The sequence below is a fragment of the Pongo pygmaeus genome, chromosome 14, assembly GCF_028885625.2.
Source record: "Pongo pygmaeus isolate AG05252 chromosome 14, NHGRI_mPonPyg2-v2.0_pri, whole genome shotgun sequence".
Lineage (NCBI taxonomy): Eukaryota > Metazoa > Chordata > Mammalia > Primates > Hominidae > Pongo > Pongo pygmaeus.
In genome coordinates this window covers 40281054-40308814 of record NC_072387.2, presented here as the reverse complement: position 1 = coordinate 40308814, position 27761 = coordinate 40281054, and the positions used below count along the sequence as shown (strand labels likewise).

General features: G+C 38.8%; 1 protein-coding gene across 2 annotated transcripts in view; it reads right to left on the bottom strand.

The window, feature by feature from the left end:
* RXFP2 (relaxin family peptide receptor 2) overlaps positions 1–27761 on the bottom strand; it is a 63280-nt gene that overhangs the window by 15844 nt on the left and 19675 nt on the right. The window contains exons 3-13 of one of the 2 annotated variants that reach the window (XM_054446714.2): positions 25155–25232; positions 21813–21918; positions 20932–21003; positions 12465–12536; positions 11767–11838; positions 9765–9836; positions 8629–8700; positions 5467–5538; positions 4463–4534; positions 749–820; positions 566–637 (exon numbers count right to left, since the gene is read on the bottom strand). In XM_054446714.2, the coding sequence (XP_054302689.1) occupies positions 566–637; positions 749–820; positions 4463–4534; positions 5467–5538; positions 8629–8700; positions 9765–9836; positions 11767–11838; positions 12465–12536; positions 20932–21003; positions 21813–21918; positions 25155–25232 (832 nt within the window). The remainder of the gene's footprint in view (positions 1–565; positions 638–748; positions 821–4462; positions 4535–5466; positions 5539–8628; positions 8701–9764; positions 9837–11766; positions 11839–12464; positions 12537–20931; positions 21004–21812; positions 21919–25154; positions 25233–27761) is intronic. The other variant, XM_054446715.2, reaches the window with a different exon arrangement.

Here is a 27761-nt window from a genome sequence, read left to right as displayed (position 1 = left end):
CAATTGACATCCATTGGAAAGAAATCATGAAGTTCAAAGGAAAAGTGGCAGAGTTCTTGACACCACTGAAACTTAATATGGTTGGAATGTAAAAATACTGTACATTAATTTTCTGAATGTGCATATTTGTGGGACAGTTTTTTAAAAACTTATTTAAAAGTAAAACAATGCACTGTACACTAATATCAAGTAGATCCTTGTAGGAAAGGGCAAAGGGGAAAAGCAGGCAAGTCTTACATAATTTGTTTTAACCAAACTTTTAGAAACAAAACTATTGCAAATTTAATTATTTGTGAAAACTGTAGGATGAGATTTTGCCACATGAACCCAGTTTTCAAGAAGGACATTCTTGAAACCTTCTTCAAGTACAGAAATGGACTTCATACATGTTGAATGGTAAATAATGAGGCTTATTTGTCATTCAGTATGTACTTGATGGGATCCGTGATACTCACAATTGTCTGAAATGCATGCTCCTGTGTGCAAAATACCCATTTAAAAATAAATGTGTCTCTAAGTACATCCACTAAAATTATAATCAATATAATTGTAATATTTCACTTACAGAGACTGAAGTTGTTTAAGACTTTCAAACTGGTTCTTGTGAAGATACATAAGAGGATTGGATGACAGGTTCCTTTTTTTTTTACCATTAGATGAGAGAGGAAAAGAAGTTTGAAGGTATTATTATTTTGAAAGCTCCAAATGTTGCCCTTTAAATCTGATTATGGTGAGAAGTAGAACTTACAGCTTTTGTAGAAGCTTCAAGTCTTTAAAAAGGTGAGGTGATAGCTCCGTTATCATATTGCTAGACAGATCCCTGTTGACGACAATGAAAACCCAAAGCAATTACTTCGGAAGTAAATGACAGACTTATTACTCCTCACAATTATCATCCCATTTGATGTCACAGAAAATATGAATCCAATTTAACCAACCTGATAACTTGTTACACAACAGGGCCGTATGAGTCAGCCAAATGGATACGGTTTCCAACACTTACAGACATGTAACACTTTGCTCATCCAGTTCCTATCTGGAATTTCCTCTTACCCTCTCTCCAACACACTCCCAACCTGGCTTTCATATCTAATTTGGTTAATTTCCCTGCTCTAGGTACTCTTTGTACGCTTCTACTCTTCAGGCTTCTGTGATTGCCACTTGCTTCATATATGTGGTCTCTTGTTTATCCAACTATACTTTTCGAGGTCAAATCTTGCATCTTTATTTTGCATTCCAACCAAGACAATATTGTCCACTCAGTATCCTGCCCAGATAATCTTGAATAAGTTCACACGCTTTTAATATGTTCTTCTACAGGACTATTTTTGCAGAAGAAATTGAGAGTTTAGAATTAAATATAATAGGACTGTCCAATCCAGACAGAATCCTAAGAAAGTGACTCTATAAAATGTGGAAAAGAGACCTGTTAAAGTCAGAAGAAATGAATCTTTAAGAGTCCAGAGTATTTTTCTGAGCCAGAGAAGATGTTAAAACAGATATACAGTTGCCTAACTAAGAGTCAATAAAAAATGATCTCTTTTGATACTCTGGAACTGCTGATGGATATGTGAGAGTTACAAATAACTATGACTTAGCTCTTTCTGTAAAGAAGCTTACATTTAGAGTAGCAACTAGATACAAACAAGGAAAGAATCAAACAGGTGCTATTATAGAAGTGCAGAGAAAACATAGAGGAAAGAGTCATCAGTCTTGGCCTGGGGCATTAGGAAGTGTTTGAAGAAAGCTTGATGATTTTAGGTGGGGTAAAAGAAGAACAGCTTCTCAGGTAGGTGTAAAAAATGATCTGAACCACAGATGCTTGGAATTCAGTGACACTTTCAGGAGTCAGGAAGTGATCCAACATGGGTGGAGGATGGAAGATCTAGGGAGAGGTAGAGGACGTCATGGAGAGTGCATGGAGACAAAATGGGAAAGCCATGTGTGCACTTCAAGGCAGTAGTTTTCATAGTAGAGTCCAAGCATCCAAGTCCCCAAGGATGCTTATAAAAAGAGCACATCCCCGGGACCCACCTTGGAACTATCACATCAGACTTTCTGGGAGGGAGCCTGGTAACATGCATTTAAGCCAACATTCCATGTGATTCTTCGGCACATTAATGTTTGAGAACTGTGTCAAGGACTTTGCTAAACACCAGGCAACAACAAGTGAGAACATTAAGTAGGGCAATGGCATCATTTGCTCCGAGTTATAGAATGATTATTCTGTCGGAAGCATGAAAGACAGGCAAAAAGGCCTGGGAGTTGGGGGAGGAAGACCAGGCAGGAGCTTCTACATGGACCTGGTGAGAGCAAATGAGGGTTAAGGGGGACAGCAGCAGGGCTCAGGGTCTGGCTGAACATGTGTTAAGAGAAAGCTGGAGGGAAACGGAATGGTCTTCAAGCCTGGCTACCAGGAAGGAGGCACTGAGATGGCAAGTCCAGGTGAAGAAACTGGCCATCGGGTTGGGGGTCTCTTGTTAGTTTTGTTTCAAATGGGTTGCTTTTGAGGTGCTGTTGTGACACCAAAGTCTGAAGTCCTGCCAAGTGAGATGTCTCATCTGGTCCTCCAGATGAGAGGAGCACACCTAGATCTCAGCCCAGAAGGGAGACCACAGGTGCGCACAGGCCAGAGAGACCCTGACAATAAAGCAATATGATGATGATCTCATACACCTAGAAAATGCCTTTCAAAGGGTTACCCAGAAAAATAAAGCACACTCTTTTGGAGGAAAGGACTTTAGGGGTCTCAAGTACTTGTGCTTATTCCTCCCTGAATGGGTTTGTTGTCATGAAGGCATAGTAAAATTATTTAACATTTGCAAACTCAAGACATATGAATGCCTTGTTCAAGTTAAGCCTACCAGCTTCTGAATTTCTTTTAGCTTTCTGAGGCTAAGTGAATTGCAATGGATCACTATAGATCTTAATAGCAAGCTGGCATCTCTTAAGTGGGCTCTTACTTTTGGTGTGCCTCTGCCTATATGTAGGATGAGAAGAGGGTTAGGAAAATTTTAAAAATATGGACTCTGTACCACTGTTTCCTTAAGTTTATATATAAAATACTCCTCTGGGTTGGGCATGGTGGCTCACACTTGTAATCCCAGCACTTTGGGAGGCTGAGGCAAGTGGATCACTTGAGGCCAGGAGTTCAAGACCAGCCTGGCCAACATGGTGAAATCCTGTCTCTACTAAAAATACAAAAAAAAAAAAAAAAAAAATTAGCCGGGCGTGGTGGCAGGTGCCTGGAATCCCAACTACTCAGGAGGCTGAGGCAGGAGGATCACTTGAACCCAGGAGGCAGAGGTTGCAGTGAGTGGAGATCGCGCCATTGCACTCCAGCCTAGGTGACAAGAGCAAAAAAATCCATCTCAAAACAAAACAAAGCAAAACAAAACAAACAAACAAAAAACCCGTCTGTTTGTCCTGGGTTATTCCTCCACCCCACCATGCAACCCAAGTCCACAGTCATCCTCCACAGCCTGGGCAGGAATGCCCTGGGAGGAAGTCTTTTCTGAGTGAGCTGCCTTTAAGTTTTTGCCATAAAATGATCATACTTTCAGTTCTAATGCAGTACCTTGCACATAGCAGGCACTTCATAAATATGTGTGGATTTGATTTATGATGCTCATTAATTAGATTGAATTACCTTAACTATTCATGAGTTATTTTTTAGATTACTCTTATTGAATTATTTTCTCCAGTCCTTTCTGGATTTCAAAATAAGGTGTAAAGAATGGGGAGAGGTTAATTCAGAAATTAATTTCCATTTTCAGGCCTCAATCAGAAAGATGAGTTTTCTATCCTAATCACTACTATGTGTAACATAACAGACTTAATTTTAACTTCCATTGTACACAATTATGTGGGGAGCAATGAATTAATAGTGAGAGAAATGATTTTAAAAGGCTTAGATCCATAAAACAAATATTTGAACAGAAAAAATTCACATGAGCTCTCTGAATATTTTTTTCAGTGAGCCTAACCCTCATTCTCAACATTGGAATTTGCTTCACCTGCTATATAAGTCATAATTTCTCAAGGAATAGTAAGCATCTTTGTTCCTTTGTTCAGTTATAAGGAATTAATATTATTTCAGTTAGTCAGTTATTCATTATCAAACATTTATTGGGAATTAACTATACTCCAGTCAGTAGAAAGAAATGATCCCTGTGTTTAAGAAGCCATGGAAAACTCATTTACTCCCAAACACACATAAATAAGAAATCACCCAAAGAAAACAAGTAGAGAAACTAGGGTAGGCTAAATCCATATTTAGCCCACTGTCTGATTTGAATGTGCTTTGGACTTCAGGATAATGTTGGTTTTCTTAATTGATTTTTAATATCCAATAGTCTACAGGATTTTGATTGCTACTAGTGGCAAAGCAGTCTCACTAGTCATTTAAATTTATAATCTCGGGAGAAGCAATCATATTTTCCTAGTAGACGATGCTACTTACAGTTCTCCTAAATTTTTTAATGAAGAAAATGTCTTCTCTGGAACAAAACCAATTTGATTTCTAGGCAGAAACCTGTAAGACATGGCGAGAATCAGCATGTGGGTTTGCGTCTGCTGTAGTAATCAGTTCTCATTGGGAGAGGCCACTGATCCAGGCAGAATTTTATAAGCCTCCTTTGAAGTCTTCAAGGGAGGCGTCTTTTGGAGTGGAACCTAAGGCAGGACTTTCTCACCGCGGACATCCCCATGTTCTCTTCAGAAAGTGCTGTCATGAGCAATTTGAGGTCCTGAGTGTGGTCTAGAAAGCTGCATTTTGTTTGGATCTAATTATTTCAGAAAATGTCTCTTTTAATTTTCCTTTTCCATTCTTTTTTCCAATCGTCCATCCAATCAACAAACATCACTAAGTGCTTACTAAATGTGGAAAACTATCATTAAAACAAAAACAAAACACTCATGTTTTGAAGCTTTCCAGCACGAATGCACTGATTGACCAAACCATCTGCCTTCCTGCCCCCATAAAAAATATAAACAGCGATCAGAATCATGAGGCAGAATCTTTGGCCAATCAGAATGCGTTAGATGTTTTTCCTTTTAGATGAAACTATGATTTTTTTTTTCTTTAAGGAGAAAGACATCAAATGGTAAGAGTCATTGGCTAATCATTGTAAAGCTAATCATGGTACAGCTAACCCCTTTCACATACATTATTTCCCTTCCTTGGTGACCATGGGGTTAGGAAACTGGAACTTTCAGGTCCCAGTTCAGCTGAGAAGGTGCACGGAAATAAAGATGGCACATGATGTCCCTAAAGGGTGGGCACCTTAACTTGAGGCTCAGCCCCAACATCCAAATCAATAAATCAGTGTGTGCATTTTCTAGCACTGCAGTGTCAGACCAAGGCTGTAAACAAAACACTACTTTAAAATTCTTTGTCAATGTTTTCTTTTAACTTCCAAATATATAGGGTTTCCCCTCATTTAGTGAAGTCCATTGTATACTTACAGCACTGTGAGCGAATCGCACGACAGAAACGTAGAATTTGTGAGATACTTTATTCTATTGCCTTCCAAATCCCTGGAAGTCATGGAGGAAAGATATTTTTAATATTTTTTGTACAAATCATATGCTTAGAGATACTTTTTAAAACAGTTATCAAGTTTATTTTTACTTCATTCCAGTTGTTACTATGCTTCCCTCCTAATTATCGCAAGGTTAGTATAACTAATATTATGCTTCTTTCCCCCTTCCAACTGATGTTAATAAAATTGAGTAAAGGGCAGCCTAACGTTTAGTAAGTGTCTTTCTGTGCTGAACGCTATGCTATTAATTATAATATTGCCCAACCCATCATAAACTACCATTGATTGGGCTTTTATGGTGCCAGGTGCTGTTCTACATGCATCACACAGCACTCCTGCCAAATTGCTGCTATTATCCCCCATTTAACATAAGAGAAATCCAAGGCTTTTGGTGATTCACTTTCCTTCTGGCCACACAGCTAGTAAGTGGTAGAACTGACCCAGCCCAGATCTGTCAGAATCTAAAGCCTAGACACTTAACTACCATGTCTGTGGCGTCATTGATCGTTACATCCTCACATTCCCTCCAACATCAGGTAGATGTTTTTGTCTCTGTTTTGCTGAAGGAGAATCTCAGGCCAAAGTTATCCTGTACATACTGAACACCAGAGTCAGGATGTGAATCCCGATCTATGTGATGCCAAAGTGCAGGCTCTTTCTATGATGCCTCAAGGACGCTAATGCCAAGGGCAATGCTGCTCAGAATGGCAAGTTCTAGCGCTGCCTAGAACTTGCTAGGAATGCAGATTCTTGCCCAAGACCAACTGAATCAGAAACTCTAGCACTGAAGTTCAGCCATCTGTGTCTCAGCAAGTTCGCCCATTGTTTACGATGCACGCTGACGTCTGAGAAGCACTGCTGGGGAGATTTCATTCTGCCAGGTAATTCTGCAGGTCAGTGGCATCCCACATACGCGGACAGCGCCCTCCGGAACACTCTGACATTCCGGCTTTGAGCAATGCGGGGGACTAAGAAACAGCCCATTTTTCTGCCAAGTCTCCTGATTTCTCTTCATAGTCAGCTTCTTACAGTGTTCCCCAAATATGGCAATAGCTATTTTTCTGCTTCTGAACTTTTCTCATAGTCACACTAAAATCACCAATCCCTTTGTCATTTTAAGAAAATCCTATTTTAAAACTATCTTGGAGATTTGTGTAGGAACTTGAGATGTACGTTTTTCACACAATATACTGTGATTAAAAATAACAAACACTATACTCTCCTAAAAGTCCAAATATTGTGAAATGGAATGGAAACAATGTTTTTCATGTTCTCAGAAGGACACTTTGGGGTTGTGGGAGCAAGTGTCCAACTTGATAGCAAGTAAGGGAAGAGGAGAAGCCTCCCCAGGACAGGATTTCTCCTGTCTGGCCTCTCAGCTTCCTACCCTCTGTGCTGAAAGGCTCTCAATTGCAATCAGGCTGTCTTGCTACCTGTGCGTTTTTATTGCGTGTCAATTTTTTCCCACGTCTTTGTGGGAGCCCATTGTGAAAATGAGTGTCTCAGGAACCCTGAGCTCTGAGGCTGGTTCCTCACCTCCTGCTGACTGATGTCCCTTTTGGGGAGGGAGAGCAGGCTGAGCTCCTGATATTTTTCTGCTACCTTTACTCTTTCCTGTGTGTTTCCCATTGTGTATATGCACTTGTTTAGTTTCTAAGTATTTTCTTTTCACCTATTCTTATTCTCTTGGTGTTCAGGTCATTATTTCTGTTTTTAATAGTGGCACACTTACATGAGACCTCTATTGTTTTAGAAGCCATTTGACAGCATATATTTAAATAAATACATAAAAATAAACATCAGAAAATAAACACACCACCACCTAATAGTGTTGTAACAAGAGATTTTGGGGTTAGTTCAGAGGGGATCAAAAGCTGAAGTACTAAAACTTTATCATCTTATGAGTCTTGAGTTCCATGATTTGACTGAGAAGAGTTCCAGCAGCGGTACCATCAGCATTTTCATGGAACAGGAAAGCAATAGACGTGACAATCCTGGTTGTTGCAGAAGACTGTGAAGGTGTATGTGGCAGGGAATGGTGGGTAATGATGGTGAAGGTACGACGTAAATCAAATGAATGTTTTAAACAGGTATTGGTTAAAAGCTAACAAGGAGTGGAAATGGTTTAGTACATCCATCCTAACAAAGGCTTATTGAGCACCTATTATGTACTGGTCATTGTCCTAATGCTGGGGTAGGAAATCATATGATAGGTTTCTGCCTTCCTAGAATTTACGGAACAGTATAGAAGACATAAGCACGAGGAGGGTGGATCACCTGAGGTCAGGGGTTGAAGACCAGCCTGGCCAACATGGTGAAACCCCATCTCTACTAAAAATATAAAAATTAGCCAGGCTAATTTTTATACATTTTATACAGGTGCATGCCTGTAATCCCAGATACTCGGGAGGCTGAGGCAGGAGAATCACTTGAACCCAGGAGACAGAGCTTGCAGTGAGCTGAGATCGCACCACTGCACTCCAGCCTAGGTAACAGAGTGAGACTCCATCTCAAAAAAAAAAAAAAAAAAAAAAAGACATAAGCCCAATGACATGACTATATGGTGATAGTACGCTGAGATAGGGATGAGATAGTACTCTGAGATAGGGCAGTGTGGTGGAGTTTTGTAGATGATGTAATGTGTGGGAGTACATAGGTGGCTGCTGAAACTGGTTGGTGTGTCAGGAATGGCCTCCTGGAGGTGATGTTTAAGTTGTCTTTCGAAGGAAATGTTTAAGTTATCCCAAAGAATAAGGGAGCAAGACTTTTTAAGTCCAAGGAACAATATGCTTAGGGAATTGACTGTAGCAGTAGTAGTTTGATACATGCATACGAGGGTCAGGGACAGCATCTAGATGGGGTAAGGAATGGAAAACAAGGGTCTTGGATGCTCAAAGGGAAGGTCAAACTTTACCCTCACCCTTTGGGAACCCTCAAATAATTTTGAAACTGGGAAGGTAATATGATCAGATTTTGGTTTTGGAAAGAAATTATAGATGGACTTTCTAGGTAACCTTGAATTAACTTTATTGCTAGTTTCCTTAATCAGGGCAAATAACAAATTAATTCCTAAATAAATACTCACACCCAGTTGAGTTGAGGCATTTGGGCACACATCTGCTTGGGAAGAGCTTCTACGTAGTTATTAACCATAGACCTTTACACAAAGAAAATGTCAATTAGAAATAAAATGATATGACACTTTTAGGACAGTCTTTTGATTATTTTAAAATTTCAAAACTTGCATGCTAAAATTAATATCTTACGATGATAACATATATAGCTATTTCAAAATGGTCTTTAAAATATGTGTATGGCAAAGATTAGGGAGCAGATGTTGTCAAAGAAACTATGAATGCATAAGTATGATACATATCCTAGGAATAGATGTTACACAGTTTAATTTTATGAGATGAAACAAAAGTATATATTGGGTAATAATTTTGAAGTTCATGGTAATTTTCCTTGTAAACTTCACATTGTAATAATTTCCAGTGCCATATATCCAAAGTTTCTTCTTAAGGGCATCATTAATCATTTATAATATTAAAGGGCCACATTGGAAACTGCATTAAATTGGAGAAGTGACAGTAGGGGGAATTTAGGGAAAGAAAACTACTCATGAGCATGTTAAGCTGCATGATTAATTTATGATATTGTGGTTCCTTTTGACAAATGGAAAAATAATGATGTTATATGATCAGTTGTAAAGGAATATAATAATCCCCTGCTGATAAATCATTCTAGTGTATTAATAAACAGTGAAAATATTATTGTGAGAGAGCTCTCTTGGTAGGACAAAGATTTTGAAAGTTTCAGTGAGTCTTGCTGGGCAAAGGCACATTTTCTTCCATTAAAAATGGAGTTGGAGATGAACTCCTGGGAGATTCTAAGAAAATATAAACATGGGATATGAAAATTAATACTATCTTTGGTCAACCACTGCAAATAAAAACATGCCTTAGTACTAAAGGAAATTAAAGGGGATAGAAAAATCAACTAGTAGGCTTAAAATATTCATGATGATCTGGTCAGCTCTTCCCTTTGAGCCATGGCCAGGAAGTATTATATTAACAGTAACTGTGGCTGGAAATACAGGAGAAGTTTTGACTAATAAAAATTTTTGTGGACTTGATTTTTTTAAAAGTTGTTTTTGTAAGCTAGTGCTAGATGTCATTGCAATGTATCGATAGATGTATTGAAAGGTTGATGAATACTCACAGGAAAAACAAGGAATTTAATCCCGTAAACAAGCGCTGTGAAATTCTGGTTATTGGATTGTCATCTAGAATTCTGACAAAATGTATCAAGAAACATTTCCAATATTAGAGACATTTGTGAAATAAAACCTGCCTCCCCTCAACACCTGGCCTACTCCTTTGTGTGCTTCCGTACTTGGAGCTTTTCCTTCCCTCTGTGGTTGGAGCAACTCTTTCCTCCAAATTCCTACAGCTTCCATCCCACTTATCAAGTTAGATTCTGATTGTTTTGCTTTCTCCCTGCTGCCTCCACCTCCTGCTGGACTTAAAGACCCACGTTGTATCTGTCACCTCTGGGTACCTGGGTCTGGCACATACTCCATGTATTGAATGCATTTGGGCTCCATAAATGCCTTAATCTACTAATTGGCTGAGCTGAAGAATGAATGAAAATATAATTTTTAGGAAATCACAGAGGGTTCTTTGGTCTCATGGCATTAAACTGATGTATTAAATAAGGTGTGTTTAAATCAATGGATGGATGTCACGCTATTCATAAGGAGCTTTCTGGGTGAAAGAGTGAAACTATTTGCATATTCAAACCACTGTTTTAAACTATATTTTGTAGAAGAAATTCGAGTAAGGGGAAATAGGCCTCTATTCCTCTTGTTGCCTGTGAAGCCAGGTTGTGTTTCCTCTTACTTAACAGTGGCTGGTGAGGGCAGGAGTGGGAGAAGGGAGCCACATTGAGCACCTACTATATGCCAGGAGCTCTGCGTGTGGAACTGTTTAACTGTTATGTGATATAATCCTCACAACATCCCTCTTGAAAAGGAATTATAATTTACAGATGAAAATAAAGAGGTCTAGGAAAATTAAGAAAGTTGCCTGGGCTGGGCATGGTGGCTCATGCCTGTAATCTTAACACTGAAGAGTATAGGCAGGCAGATCGCTTGAGCTCAGGAGTTGGAGACCATCCTGGGCAACATGGTGAGACCCACCCCATCTCTACTAAAAATACAAAATATTCGCTGGGTGTAGTGGCTCACACGTGTAGTCCCAACTACTCAGGAGGCTGAGGTGGGAGGATTGCTTGAGTCCCAGAGATTGAGGCTGCAGTGATTGAGATTGTACCAGTGTGCTCCAGCCTGTGTGACAGAGTGACACCCTGTCTCAAAAAAAAAAAAAAAAAAAAAGAAGGAAAGAGGGAAGGAAGGAAGGAAGGAAAAGAAGGAAGGTGAGCAAGCAAACAAGAAAGAAAGAAAGAAAAAAAGAAAGAAAGAGGAAGGAAGGAAGAAAGAGAGAGAAAGAAAAAAAGAAAGAAAAAAAAGAAAGAAAGAAAGAAAAAGAAAGAAAGAAAGGAGGAAAGAAAGAAAAAGTTGCCTGGAAGGCTAATCATGGGGCTAAGGGCCAGGCACACAGAAGGGCCTGGATGAAGTTGAGGCCCTGGTTTTTTCCACTAGACCAGGCCAACCTGCAGAAAATGGGCAAACAATACAGAAAGCCTTCTAACCGGCCCTTGTGTATTTTCCTGGTGAAAGCACAGACATCTGACGTGAGGTTTCTTGGAACGGAGCTGGTGGCTCAGTCTGGAAAGTGGTGAAATACTACAAGCTATCATGTTTTCAGACTTCTCTCTGAATGCTCTGGAAAGCAGAACAAGTTCTTAACTTGCTTACTTTTCAGTACAGTGGTTTTCAGCAGAGGTCAATTTTTTCTCCCAAGGGACATTCAGCAATGTCTGGAAACATTTTTAGTTGTCACAACTCTTGGGAGAAGGGGTATACTACAGGCATCTAGTGGGTAGAGGCCACAGGTGGTTCTTAGCATCCTAAAATGCACAGGCACATAACCACTACTTGACATGACATTGAATTGCCTGGATAAAGTTCTGCAGATTATATGATAATCAGAAAAGTAAGTATAAAAATAAGATATGTCAAATAGTGGAAACTATATTAGCACTGTTATATATCATCAAGACTATGATCCTTTATGGGAGAAAGAAGAATTAGAGTACTTACAGCCAAGTTAGCTGATGTAAGTCTTTGAATATTCCAGGTCTGAGAGTTGTGATGCAGTTGTGGTTGAGATATCTACAAATAGCATGGGTGAGTTAATTAGGCAAACTCAATACCCCATTTTAGTCACATATAATTAGAATATGAGCCACTGATGATGATTATGAATATGGACATCTGCATCTGAAAGTACTCGGCTGAATGAGCAGAGGGGTCAAATTCAAGGGGTATCCAGAAGGTACAGATAACCACAAGCCCAGTGTGTGCAACACCAGGGCCAGGGCAGAGAAAGTGGTCCTAAAATGTTTTGGGATATTACATCATGTTAGATTGTAAGGGTATAATAACTAAGTATGTGGGGCAATTTTTGCTTTTGTCCTTTTTGGTGACATCCTTAGTAGACTAGCATTTTAAGAAAATGCATAGCAAGTTAGCAAGAGTTAGAAAAGAAATAAAATGCTAAAATATTGTGGAAGTGACCCAAGCTAGAGAAGACAAGGTTAAGGAGAACCTTTATATGTCTTCTGGTAAAGATAGGAATCTTTTAATAATTCTTTCAGTGTAATAACTTATCTAAGTACTTTGTGATAACCTATTCCTCCCACTTCCCTACAATCAATTCAAGCCTTGAAAAAGTACCATTCTATCCTTTTAGTCTTTGCTTAAAATTATACCTACAATATGAGAAAGAAGTTACTCACAATATTTGCAGATTATATAATCCAAAAAATGCTTTCCTGGATATGTGTCTAATGCAATTATGCTGAAGAAATCTGGTAGGAATAAGATAAGAGAGTCAGGTGATTATGGTTTATGGACTATGTTAGGTTGTTGAACATATTCTCCACTTTCTTTACCTGAAGACAATTGTGAAATTGAAGTACGAAGTCCTATTCTCATGCTGGGGAGATGTTGTCAGTGAGAAATGGCTACGAACTAGCCAGTGCTTTCCTCATAGTACTCATGCAATGAGATTGAGGCATCTCTGATTCATACCGCTGAACTCCAGTGTGATGTGTCTGCGGAAGGATCTAGTCTTGTTTCCGCAAACTGGACCTATGGTGACCGTCCTGTTCTGACTGGCAGGAGTTTCTGGCCATGTGAGACTAGCTAGCCTACACTGCTGAACTTTCTTCCTCTTTGTGCACAGAGATGCACCTTTAACTCCTCATTTATCTTTATTCTATTCCCATGAAATAAAGGAGAGGGCAAGCTTTAATTCTTTTCTATTTCATGATGCAAAGTGGGAAGGACAAGGCAAGTTAAGTACTCAGGATATCAAAGGACATCAGTAGTTGAACCAGGGCAAGTATGCCAATTTCAAGTCACAGGATCAGGACTGACTTAACCTCTGAAGCAACTTAACAGCACAGTATTGATTCCGTAATTGCGCTGTCAGGAGTATCTAAGTAAATAGTTTCCATTTGCTGTCTTCATTGTACAATGGGAAGTTAGCTCTGAATTCCTGTTCTCTGAAGGCTCTCAGGGGCAGGCAATACCTACACTAATAGTAACAAATTGTTACATAGTCTTTTGAATGGCTTCCATTTCTCTTATTTTGGTTTGAATTGCTTCCTAAACTATTACACATCGCTGTTTCATTGTTATGATATTCTACTGCAAAACTATTTGTAGATCACATGCTCATTTGACATCTGGCTATACTGTGAATTTTGTTATACCATGATTATTTCCTAGCAGAGCTCCCCAGCCTTTGCCTCTGAGTCACGATTGTCTTGTAAGAGTGCCAGGATAGTGACTCTTTCAGACCTGAAGATAAAGCCAAGATCGGAGTGGTTATCAGAGGTCAGGAAGGGGGGAGGTGAAGGGATACAAATGAATATTTGCTACCACTAAACTGTACACTTAAAAATGGTAGAGATGGTAAAGTATACATATTTAACTTCAATTAAAAAAAGAAAATGAAAGTAAATAAAAATTATTAGAAAGGAAAAAAAAAAGCCAGGACAGGCTTCCAGTTATCAGCAAACACAATCTTTTACTCCAAGTACTTTACAAATATGGTCATTTTCCCTATGTTCCTCCATGTGGTTGGCACTACAGAGCATTACATCTGTGGTGATATGCAAAGCATCAATTTCAATCCTGCAAAGTAAACTTGAAATCCAGTGTGACCTTGTGCCATCTTAACCCCCATTCCTGGCACCATATCTATGGGGAGATGCTTCACAGAGCAGCATACATTCTGCTTTCGGTTTAAGGTTCTGCTATGAATAGGATGAACTCACACAGATCAATATCTGTTTTAGCATTTTCAGGGCCTTGAGACTGATGCAATGAAAGTTAATATGATGAGTTATGTTACAGTAGCAAATGAAAATAGAAAAAGAGCAAAATACTGTATTGTAGGTATATTGAAGTTTCTCTTAAATATACAATTCACTGCTTAACTAATGCTATTTACATTTTATTCAAGATGAGAAATTCAAAAATGGAATGTATATTTTACCTACATGTTGTCGCATCTTGAAGAGATGAGTGGAGTTGCAAATTGTGAATTTGACCTTACGCTTTTGTCTTATAAGTCAAGGGAAAGAAAGAGTAAAACCAATGATCCGCACAACTCATCTGATGTGTACAACCTATCTCCCTTCGCTGACATCAGTTAAAACTCAAACTCTTAGATAACGAAGAGCTTCTAGTCTTCTATTTAGTTAGCTGGTTGCCACCCCATAGAGAGCTGTAGTCCCTCCTATGTTCCATGTCTCAGACTTAGGCTGCTGAACTTGAACTCCTTCGTCTAGTCTCTGCTGTCTTCTTTGCAGAATAGTAGCTTAAAGAATGTGTGGGGATATTTGGAAACATGACAACTTGGCAAGTGGCGCCCTCTTTTTATTCAGAGCTGAGATGTGAGCCCATTTAATATACTTTACACTGAATGCCTTTTCTAAGGATAACTTACAGGTTCATGAATTCCTGCTGTTTCAGCTGTCAGGACTTTTCAAGCAGAAATGCCAGGAATTTATGTACCCGAAACTAAAGCAAATAAATGCTTTAATGACATGCATGTTTATAGGCTATTTTTGAATGTGCCATTTTGTATTCAAAATCCAGACAGACACCTTGAATTTCATTTTGTTGCCAGTGATTGTATTTAACAAGAACCCAGATTAAGAAGGAATTCCTAATTTATAAAAGGTTTTGTTACAATAAGGAGGAGAACTGCTGTTTGTTTCCATGGTAGCAGTGATAAAGTATTATAGTCAATCCCATAAATTGTATTTTATTTCTCTGAAAGGTCATTTGAAACTGCGTCCACCCCCAATTTAGAAAGGCTTGACATTTTAAAAGATTATTAAAATGAATAAACTGATCAATAGTAAAAACATTCAGATCAGTTAAGCAACACTTATTCATCTGGCAATTAAGATTTAATTTTGATTTAGGAATTTGTTTTTTTTTTGGATGCCTAAATGACCTCAACTCCACTGTGAATATTTAGAGCATTCCAGACTGGAGACTCCCTTGACATTAAATTTGGTGATCTCGCAGGACAACAGTCCCCAACCTTTCTGGCACCAGGGACCGGTTTCATAGAAGACAATTTTTCTTTTTGTTGTTGTTGTTTTTTTGTTTTTAAGACAGAGTTACACTCTGTTGCCCAGGCTGGAGTGCTGTGGTGAGTTCTCGGCTCACTGCAACCTGGACTTTTTGGGTTCAAGCGATTCTCCTGCCTCACCCTCTTGAGTAGCTGGGACTACAGATGCATGCCACTGTGCCTGGCTAATGTTTTTGTTGTATTTTTAGTAGAGATGTTCACCATGTTGGCCAGGCTGGTCTTAAACTTCTGACCTCAACAGATCCACCTGCCTCAGCCTACGAAAGTGCTGGGATTACAGGCTTGAGCCACTGTGCCTGGCGAATTTTTCTATGGATGGAGAGGGGGGATGGTTTCAGGATGATTCAAGTGCATTACATTTATCCTTAGATTCTCTTAAAGAGTGCACAACCTAGATCCCTTGCATGTGCATTTCACAATAGTGTTCACACTACGGTGAGAATCTAATGCCACTGCTGATCCGACAGGAGGAGGCAGAGCTCAGCTTTGCTTGCTCGCCCACCACTCACCTCCTGCTGTGCAGCCCAGTTCCTAACATGCCACAGACTGGTATTGGTCTGTGGTCCGGGGTCTAGGGACCCCTGGCATAGGATATATCCCAATACAACTTAAATATGCAGATTAACTTTATTAGCTCAATACAGTCTAAAACACATATTTGTGCATGTCTGTTCTCTGCTCAAACAGAATAAAATTCAGATGCTTTAGCTGGCATACAATCAAGATTCAGTGACCTCTCTGGCATACGCTCCATCATGTCCTGTGGGGATGCCTTTCCTTTAGACAAACTGCCTATTCACTCTCTTCTCAACATCCTTTGAGCATTTCTGCTTATGTTTCTTTCTTCTCCCTGGTGAAGATGCTCCCCACCTTCTCTTTAGATCTACGTGTTAGTGCTACCCATTGTTCATTCAGCAAATACTCATTAATCCTTATGGGTTTCTTACTAGGTATGCTACGACACAGGCCTCAATAGACTAAGAGAGAACCAGGAGGACCGTCCAGCCCATGAGGAGGGTATGGTGGTCAGAGAGTTGTTCCTTCGAGAAGGAAAGTGAGGGCTTCATGAAAATAGAATTGTCGTTGACTCGAGTCATGTGTAAAACTCAAACAGTAGAGAATACTGTGGCAATAAAAATGTGTATCTAGTTGGAGAAGCACGAAAGTGTTAAGGAAAGTCTCAGTTTGCCTCCTGGAACCTGTTTTATAATGTTGTGAGATAATATAAAAGGAACAACTACTTATTTCTCAACTCCTACTTTGTTCTTGTGTTCTGGATCAAAGAAGATGGTCTTAGGATTGAAGCAAATGGAAAGGCTATATGGCAGGTCAGTGAAAGCCCAAGATGGTAGAAGGTGTTAATCAAAATTAGTTAAAGCCCTCTGGTTTGGAAATTTTCTCCCAGAAATTGAGAAATGCCAAAAAATTAGAACATCAAATTATGATCAATTGCTGAAGAATCCAGAGAAAGGATGAGCAGCTGGAAAGTAAAAGATGGCAAATGTAGTCTTAAGTTCTCAAAAAGGGAAGAAGTTGGTTTAACAAGCTGTAGTTGGATGAGCTCAATGCTGGTCTTGGGAAGATCATAGAACAGGTGAATATGATGCTGCTTTGTCTATGCCTCAAAGAGAAAGTGACCAGGAGAGTTCACAAGAAACCACATGGCAGACCAACTTCATATTCTTCTTTGAAAGACTGTGCAAAACTATGTGATAAACATTGTTACATGTCTACTGGGCATTGATCAAGCAGTTTTATAATTTTGTAAGGACAAAAGAAAGAATGATACATATTCTTATCTGAAGGATGATGATGAAGGAATATAGAAAGACAATTTAGTGCTGTTCTCTTCAATATTTTACTCCATGACCTGGGTGAAGGTAGTTGATCTTATTTGCAGATGACATAATTACAAGAGGAGTAGTGACTATGATGGAAAATACAAAAAGACCTTCACACTCCGAGAAGAAAAGCTGACTCTAACAGGATGAAACTGACTAGGGATGTATTTAAGGACCCATGACTAACTCTTAAATGCTAAGTGCATGAGTACAAGATGTAGCACACACATCACTTAGCAGCAACACATGTGGCATGGGATTAGAAATTATAGATCACTAGGAGTTAAGAGTATCATGAAGTCATCAAAAGAGCAATATAATCATAGGGCACATAGAGTGCAGAAGAAAAGGGATGCGAGTTCTTCGCCGTTTGCCTCGGTCATGTTACAGTGATAATAGTATATTTATTCTAGATGTCACCCATCAAGACAAATGTAGGCAAACATATGCAGATTATTGTGACTAGAATGAAGAACAGATTTGAAACTGTGTCCTTTGGGGAGGAATTTAAGGAAATGGGGATACTTAGGGAAAAGATTTGTGGTGTGGTGGAGGGTGGCGATAGCTAGTCTTAAATATCTGTAGACGTATGTAGAAGACCAATTAGATGTGTTCTGAGCAGTCTCTTGGGGGTAAATTTAGGAATGATGGGAAGCTTTAGAGGCACCTTGAGCAGTGGTAATGTGGACAAAATTATTAGTGAATTGTTTGAAATTCCATTTCCCTAGTACCTTCTAATCCTCTTTCTGGTTTATTTTTAGCCCTCACCACCACCTAACAAATTATATATTTTAAACTTTGTTTATTGACTACCTTTCTTGATTGGAAATTAAGCTCCACAAGCTCAATTTCAACTGTGGCTTTTCATCTGTGTTGTTCATGCTGTATCCTTGGTGCCTAGCACCTTGTAGGTATCAATAAATATTTATCACAGGAGTGAATGAATATGTGGGTCTTGCTAGCTACTGCTCTCCTGCTACCAGATACCAAGAGTTCTGGCTGAGTCCCATCTGGTTTCTTCCTCCCCCTGACATCCCTTCCTGGGGATGGTTTGGTATTTGCCACATTTGTTATTTGGGTCATTGTATGAAGATTGGGAAGAAAAAGGTAAGAGTAGATGGACAGGAGGGACAAGAAGTAGGACTGGTGCTGGGGGCTATTTTTCTGGGAGTTTGGAAAAGAGCAGGAGGAGTTGAGGAATGTGTGTAAAGGGGATGGGGAGGAAAAGAGATTTAAGGAAGCATTGTTGAGCTTATGAGCTGCTCTAGGATATTTGAGTATAAAGAACGAGTTATTTTCAAATCAAAGTTTACTTACTGGGTGATTTCATTGATAATAACATATTCTGAGCCTGGACTATGTGGGTGGGCTTCCAAAGGAGCATGGTCAGAAGGTTTGGGTTTGAGGCCAATCTCTACTACTTGTCAGCTGACTGACTTTGGGCAAACAACTTCTCTCCCCAAGTGGCTTTCCTCATTCCTGAAACTGCTGTAACGGTGTCTGCCCCACCTCACAGACTTTGGGGATCAAAGCCAAAATGAAAATTCCAAATATTGGAATTCTTTGTAAACTTTAAAAAGTGGTAGATGACTGTAAGCAATTGTGTTTTATCCCTCTGTGCTTTATCTTGCATATAATAGACACTTGGTGAATGTTTATTGATGAGAGTCTCATAACCTCTTTTCTATTAGTCTCTGGGAAAATTAAATTGCCTGCAAATCATCAAATAGCAGCTTGCATGGGGAGAAGCCCTGTCAGGTGATATTCAGGTTATGATGTGGTGCCTGTTTTCTCCAACAAAGTAGAATTAGACATTTACTTGGAGAAATTGCTAGCTAATCTTGGCAATAAAGGTTAGTCTCTATCTTTTTTCACTTGGAAAATTGTGGGCCTGAATTATTAAATTGCTTCTATATTCTTCTCTTCAGTGGGCTATCAGAGCCTGGGACCACAGAGGGAGATATTGGCATAGAACACAGTTATGAGTTAATAGACCAAGGAAGGACGTGGCCTGAAAAGTCTAATTTTAACCCTCCTGCTTGAGCCTCTAGTGACTCCGCCCCCTCTCCAGAAGTCAGCTTGCCCCAAATTAGGGGGAAAAACATATACAAGGGAATTCTACATGGGGTGGGACAGTCTGTGCTGGTAGAAATTCAGTTGATTGCTAGAACAATTTCTTTCCCTCTTAAGGTTTCCTGTTATGGTAAAGTAAGCACTACCTTGGACATCAGAAGACATTGGCTCTAATTCTGGCTCTTTCACTTACTAGTTGTAGATCTTAGGTGAGTCATTTAACCATTGCAGACTTTAGTTACTTCATGTATAATGAGAAGATTGAATTAGAAATTCTTAAAACTTCTATGACTCTAGAAAATAGAATTTCAATTGCTATGAAACAAGAATTTTGAAACAAAAATCTCTTCCCTTCGTTTCTGCTAGTGCTATTTTATTTTTCCTCCCACATGTATTATTCAGGCAGTACAAAGACAATATTGATTCATCTAATGAACATGTTGTGATTTTAGGGATTTCTTGGAAGACTAGGAAGAATGTGGTTAGAATTTCCTCTCTAGAGGAATCTGGACATGCAGAGCCAATGCGTAGCTACTCCAGTGTGGCAATGACATGACCACATACCCACATACTTTAGGATGAAGCAACAGTTCTGAGGGCAGTCGGGGTTTACAGAGGCCACAATCAAGCCCAGGTATGATTGAGTATTGATGTTCACACAAGGTTCTACCTCATGGACTTCCATTAACTACTTCTTTTCTTGTATGAGGAAATTTATACCTAAATTCAGGAACACAAAATCCTTGATGGTATTTCAAACCAAATGTGTGTGCCCAGTATCAGCAAAGATTCAGATAATTTTTATTCCTGGATTTTCATAAATTTCACACTTACAAATGACTGATACACGAACCTGAATATTCTCCATTTATTAATGTGAATAGAAAGCATCCCACCCCACTTATAGGAATGCTCTTATTCTCTATGCCATGCAACTTTTCAAATACTTTAAAATGAAGAAATTGGGAAATTAAATTCATCATCCTAAGGTTGCTTGGTGAGTAGGGAATCAAAGCAAAGGGATTGTTCATGAAAATTGTGGTGGGGATTGATGGTGCATCCTGACTCTCCAAGAGAGATCATCTCTAGGGATTATATTTTCCAGTTCCCAGTTTTCTTTCTTGGATAATTCTGGAAGCATATTGGCCCTTCTTTGTCACAGAATACCTTCTCTGCTGATCATATCCTATTTATTGGCATTTTCTTTCCTCAGCTATGTTAATATCACTGATTGCACAACTCCTGTGTTTTCACTCCTAACACCCTGGGGGATATCTGTACCCTATCATTATGTATCTGAAATGATCTGATTGTTCTTATTTATGCTGTCACTCTTTTTTTCAAGTGAAAAAGTGCCTCTGAATCTGCAATGTCATTTTCCCAATATCTTGAGGAAAATAATGGAACTGTGTATTTTCCTATTGAGATGTTTTACCTTGACTCCAAGTTAATTCTCCGAAAAAGTTTAAATAAAATGGGTTCAGCTCCTTTAAATTATGAAATGGAAAGATAACATAGTTTCAAATGTTTTATTTTCTAATCTTAATTACATTTAGAAACATAAATGTAATGATAAAGATAACAAACGATATTGTATTTTATTTTTAGATCAAAAACATCTTACACCACCACAATGATTTTTTAAAAATAAATATACTATTAATGGCTACTTACATCTTTTTAAGTTTTGTGTATTTGATGAAAACTTTATCTGGAAGACTGTGGATTTTGTTTTTCTTAAGAGACCTAAAATAACATGTAAAGCAAACTTCATTATGGATTGTTATGGCCAACCCAACTTTTCCCTGGAGGCCACATGCTTGGGAAAAGAATATTTGATGATAATCATTATACTAATCCATATTTGAACATGACAATAACTAAAAATTTTTCATGGGAGAATGAAAAGTTTATAAAGCAAAATAAAGTAGCTTGTGAGTATTTGACAAATGTAGCTAGTTAGTATAGTAGACTGGAAAGTCCATAGTGATTTAACTTCTTTGTTTTTACTCTGTGGGTGCATTAACAAACCAAACCAAACTAAAAACCAACCAAAGATCCCAACCCACTCATGCATGCCCAAATGATGACATGACTGCAAATTCCTGAGGCTTTCAAGAACTTTATGCAAAGTACAGAAAATTTTGCATGATATAACATAGCTACTAGCTTCATGGATCTTTTATATCTTTGCAGTCTTGGATAGATTACCAACATTAAAAATGACGTAGAATAAGTGAGTGTGCTTCCTTTCAAAAAAAAAAAAATTTTCAGCACAAGCACGGTAGTAATCATACATAAATCAGAAAGCAATTGAAAATAAGAACTCCAGGCCCACAGACATTTGTGAGCTAACTGATCACAGGCTAATCTAACATACAGTGTGTAAACCATTTTTTCCCCCTGAATAGGAAGCATGGAGAATTCTCTGATGACTGGTAGTTTTAAACAGAGTTTCTATTATTTTTCTAATATACAAGCAACACTATTGGGTTTTTTCTTGGTTTTCATGTGACTATAGGGACAGATATCACCAATAATTAAGTTTTACTCACAGTAATGTCACATTGTTAGAAATCATCGGCACAGACTTTAAGTCACCATTAACACATTCCAATTCAGTTTCTTTGCAGTCACAGCATTGTGGATACTGTTTTAGAACTAATGGGACAAAAAGAGTAAGATTTCATTAGTAAAAAAATACATTTCTTTAATTATGACTTTGCTTTTAATAACTGATATTGTTTTCTTTTCATCGAATGTATAAAATTTACATCGGTTAACTGAACTCATTCAGCCCCTAATAAAATTAAATAAGAATTCTCTCCTACTTAAATGTAGACTAATGTGTTAATCTCAGTTCTAGCTTCTAGTAGTCATTTCAGAGGCATTTACCAAGTGATTGGAAAAAACGCGCAAAATGTTAACTAGCCTAAACTCATCTAGTGAAGCAAGATTAAGTTCACTTCAATGAAAAACATTCGTATGATTGAGTAATTCTTAATGGATATGACTGAGTCAATTCATTTGAATAGCATAAAATAGTTGCTCAATAAATGCTTTTTGCTTAAAATGAGATTCAATTTTTTTCTTCTTTCAAACTTCCCTTAGAGCCGTGAGAAGATTGAGATGCAGGTTCTACCATAACCACCCTGGCACCTTACTAAAATCCATCCAGCCAGATATTCCTTCATTTTGGTTCTTTGTTTTTCATTACTATGAGGTTGAAAGTTGAAGGTAAAATTTGTAGAGAAGCTGCAAAGCTGAGATAACCAAAGATCTATCTATCTGAAGCATTCAGAAGAAAGAAGAAGGATTCAGGATGTACTCTGAAGGGACTTACGTAGTTACTAAGATAATGGCATGTAAAGGAGTGAGAAATCTAAGGAGAAGCCAGGCCAAGCTGGTCCATATGACAGTCACTGTGTATGTGTGTGTGTGTGTGTGTGTGTGTGTGTGAAAGAGAGAGAGACAGACGAGGGCAGAGGAGAGAGAGAGAGGCTTTGAGAGAGAGAGCAAGTATTTCTGGAGTCTGATTTCTCCTCGGAGCCTATGAATATTTGTACTGATAGAGCTAAGAATGTGAGAGTTATTTTTGAATTTATTTTGTTATTTATTTTAATGTAATTATAAGTTCTTTTCAGTTGCCCTGCTCTTTTAGATCACTTTTATCCAAATGTTATTTTAAAAATAAATTTTACTGAATTTAATTAGTAAAACCAACAAACTTCTACTGAGTACTTAATGTAAAAGATGCTTTTAGTGTATACATTTTGGAAAATATTTTATGTTGTCTATACATATATGTTAATTAGCTCAACTTCCTAAAGATAACTTTCATATGCTTACGTCAATGTTTATTGACATAACCACCATTGAAATAGTGGTTATATGATTAAATTGAAAACCTGTGGTTGGAAACTTATTTACCAATAGAAAAATTTCATATGGTCAAGCTGGGTGTGTTGTCAAAACCAGAAATGTGAGCATTAACTGTTCACCCTCCATCACCTGCAAGCCAGTCATGCCCCCATGATTCTGTGGATTCTTTTTCTGAAACGCCTTTTGCATCTCTCTCTACCTCAATCTTCTCAATGGCATTTTCTGGGGATTGGAATAAACATAATAACCAGTATCTCTTTTATCATCATTCTTTCTCCTCTATCTGAACATGATTGACATTTTGGATCAATCGTTCTTTGTCATGGGAGGCTGTCCTTTGCATTGTAGGATGTTCAGCAGTAGCCCTGGCCTTTACCCACTAGATGCCAGCAGCAACCCACCCTCTTCCATCAGGACGACCAAAAGTGTCTCCAGGCTGGGCATGGGTGGCTCACGCCTGTAATCCCAACACTTTGGGGGGCTGAGATGGGTGGATTGCTTGAGCCCAGCAGTTTGAGACCAGCCTGGGCAACATGGCAAGACCCCATCTCTACAAAGAATATGAAAATTAGCCAGGCATGGTGGTGCACTTCTGTGGTCCCAGCTACTCAGGAGGCTGAGTTGGAAGGATCAGTTGAGCCTGGGAGGTTTGAGGCTGCAGTGAGCTGTGATTGTATCACTACACTCCCTCCTGGGCAACAGAGTGAGACTCTGTCTCAAAAACAACAAAAAAAGTCTCCAGACACTGTCAAACATTCTTTGCTGGCACTGTTGCTGTGGCTGAGACTCACTGCTCTAATCCATTCTCTGCAATTCCAGTGAAATAATCTTCCTCACATACATTTCTGATCACGTGCTCTTCCTCCTCATTAAAAAATGAAATAAATATAAGACCAAACCAAACAAACATAAGGCCCAAAACTATGATGATTGCCCATTCTATACAGTAGTAACCTTTAAAATGGGATGTGGGCAAGACAACTCATTCTGGGTCAGGTAGAAAATAGTAGAACTTTTGGTTATATTTATTTTTAATCTTATCCTTTTTTACTTTCTAATTTTCATACAGAATATTCTTGTGTATAATAAAATATATGTGGTAATTATAAACTGGTATTATAGAGTACATAAAATACTATTAGTGTAGTATTTGATATATGTGTTATATACATACATTTACATATACATACTAATGTATGTAATTGTACATTCATCTTCCTAATTATATATCTATGTCTCTACATATACACACATGCCCCTAAAATTCTATCTATGGGATAGAGGCCACACTTCAAGGTGTACACCAAAACCCTTCATGGGCTAGCACCAGCCTTCTAGGCTCGGCTCCTGCCCCTCCACCTCATGCACTCAGAATGGTTGTGAAAAGGCATCTTGCAGCCTGCTGGGCATCTTCTGACCCCAGTGTTTTGCTGATCTTGCTCCCCTGCTCATCCTGTCAGCTCATATCCTTTCCTTCATCCATAGACTTCAAAGTCCATTTCAAATGTTATCCTCTCTGGGAATCTTTCCCCATCCTCAGCACAGCCATCATTTCTTCCAATGGGCTTCCCCATTCCCTGGTGCAAACATTATTCCTCTCTTTTAGCAATAATATTATATCATCACTGCTTTTGTAAAGAGCTGTCTTTCCTGCTACATGTGAGATATTTGTGGGTTAGAACTCCATCTTAGTCATCATTGTCCTCTCAGTGCCTAACATCTTTCTTGAAGAAAATAGTTAAAAGTAATAAGAACTTTACTATTTGTCACAATTATTCAATACTTATATATTCTTGCAATCAGAGAGTAATGCATGAAAATAGCATAAATGGAGATGGTTGTTTTCTTTTTCTATCTTTCCAATCACAGGCAGACAGCAGACCTGTTAGCCAGTGAAATACATTGAACTAAAATGGAAATTCTGAAGGGAATTTGTCACATTACCCATATAAATCTGTGCATCACAAATCATGTTTTTCACAAAGCTGATACTGTCTTGAATCAAAACCACTTACAGCACTCCTGTGTTAAGGCCACGCTGTTAGCATTTCCATGGACTGTGCCAAATATGGTCGCCCATCCACTAGTGTCACCTGTGAAATGGTGATTGAGATGTGTCACTTATTCTAGAAATTAAATACCATCTGACAAAAGTTTAACAATTTGGTAATGATTTTAAACTGAAATATGTTTAAGTAATAGAATTATTGATATTTTAAATACATAGTAAGAGAGAAAAAGTTAGACAAACATCTGCAAGGTGTCCCTTTTTTACGTGAAAAATACTCCAAATGTATGTATCATAAAATTTGCAATGCAAGTATATAATTATTTTACATAAATATAAATGTCTTGGAAAATATCATCTATTTCTAATACTGACATTTTCCATGTTTGACCTTAATTTTGAGGACCTCTGAAGAAAATATCTGAATTTTTTTTGTCACGTGCATACTGCTGTATATATAGAAACATACTTGATAGATATATTGAGTTCTGATAACATTTATGTCATCTGACTTTTTTTTAATAAAGCAAAAGCAAAGTTTCTTAAAATAAAGGCTTTTTTCTGGGTGCAGTGGCGCTCGTCTGTAACCTCAGCACTTTGGGAGGCTGAGGTGGGAGGATCACTTGCATGTAGACGTTCAAGACCAGCTTGGGAAACAGAGGGAGACCCTCTCTTTACAAAACATAAAAAATTAACTGGGTGTGGTGGTGCGCACTGTAGTCCTAGCTACTTGGGAGACTGAGGTGGGAGGATAGCTTGAGCCCGGGAGGTCACAGCTGCAGTGAGCCGTGATCGTGGCATTGCACTCCAGCCTGGGTGACAGACGGAGACCCCGTCTCAAGTAAATAAATAAATAAAGGTTTTTGAGTAAAATAACATTTCCTCCATTTGTCATATATTAATGTCAATTTGTCATATGTAAATATAATTTATTTGCCAAATTTTCCTCTTCTTTTTGGTAAATCATATTTTTAAAAAAGGAGGCCTAATTGTGAAGTATTGTTATTTCAGTATATGTTACAAAATAATAAAATATGCATTATAATGTAAGACACTGAAGTTCACACAAATACCTAAGTAAATTAAAATAATTGCCCACAGTCTGCTTTGATCCTTGGAATCTTTATTTCTATTTCTTATTAATATTCTCAGTGATGCTACTATGATGCTCCCTCACTTGCATTATTTAATTTGGGTTCAGAAATCCTCATGGGTAAACATTCATGGCTTCTGATTCCCATGCAGCAAAGAGGAAAGGATGAGAATTTGAGTAACTTGCCCATTGGCATCCAGAGAGTTGCCCCCAAAACTGAGCACTGACTGAGTACCTGCTGTGTACTCTACTGCTCTAAGCTCTGGTGATAAGACTCAGGCCTCTTCTCAAGGAGTTCCTGTCTAGGAAGATAAATACAATGATAAGGGCCGGGTGCAGTGGCTCATGCCCATAATCTCAGCACTTTGCAAGGCTGAGGCGGGCGAATCACCTAAGGTCAGGAGTTCCAGACCAGCCCGGCCAACATGGTGAAACCCCATCTCTATTAAAAATACACAAAAATTAGCTGGGCATGGTGGAGGGCACCTGTAATCCCAGCTACTCATGAAGCTGAGGCAGGAGAATCGCTTGAACCCGGGAGGCAGATGTTGCAGTGAGCCGAGATCACGCCATTGAACTCCAGCCTGGGCAACAAGAGCAAGACTCCATCTCAAAAACAAACAAACAAACAAACAACAACAACAACAACACTGAAAAGATAAGGCATTCTACTTTGTGCAGGGTACAGATACACCCAGGGTGCTGTGATAACAGAGAAATTGCAGCCATCCTAGACTGGTGATACAGCTTCGGGGGGCCAGGGAAGCCCTCCTGGAGGAGGAGACACTTAAACCGGGCCCTAAAGAATGAATAGAAGTGATCCACGGGAAGTGTGGATAGAGGCTGTGTCCTTCAGAGGGAGGCATGCCTGAGTACCCAGGGGCAGGACAGGAGATTCTAGAGATGCATGCTGTGGGCTTTGCTGCCCCACTTTGATGGATGGTTGGGCAGTGCTGAAGAGAGGTAGCTCTCTGTGGGAGAAAACACACAGGATTCTTTTGGATTAACTAGACATGTCAGCCTCTCTTGGCATCAGTTTCCTCCAGAGAAAAATATTTCTTAGGTTTCAATAAACAGAGGTGAAATTGGCCTGTAAGATGCTCTGGGATCTGGTCTCTGGTTACCCCTTCATTCCATGTGTATACCCCTGTTCTCTCTGCTTGAGCCACACACCATCAAACACATCATTCTGTTTCAGTCAGCCTTGGGCCTTTGCACTTGATGTTGCCTTTGCCTGGAATTCTGCCCCTCCAGAATATTTCATAGCATCTTTCTTTCTTTCTTTTTTTATTTAGTTCTCAATCCTAATGTCATCATTTTAAAAAGATTTTCTCTGGTTACATCCTTGAAGTATCCCTCCCTCCAAGTTACTTTCTATCTCATTACCCTGTTTCATTTCCTTACTTATCACTCAGATTATTGATTTTCTTACATATAGGTTTATCATCATCTTAGTTCACATTGCCCATGTGAATTCCACAAGGTCAAGACACTTGTCTCCCTTGAGCTCACTGTGTCCCA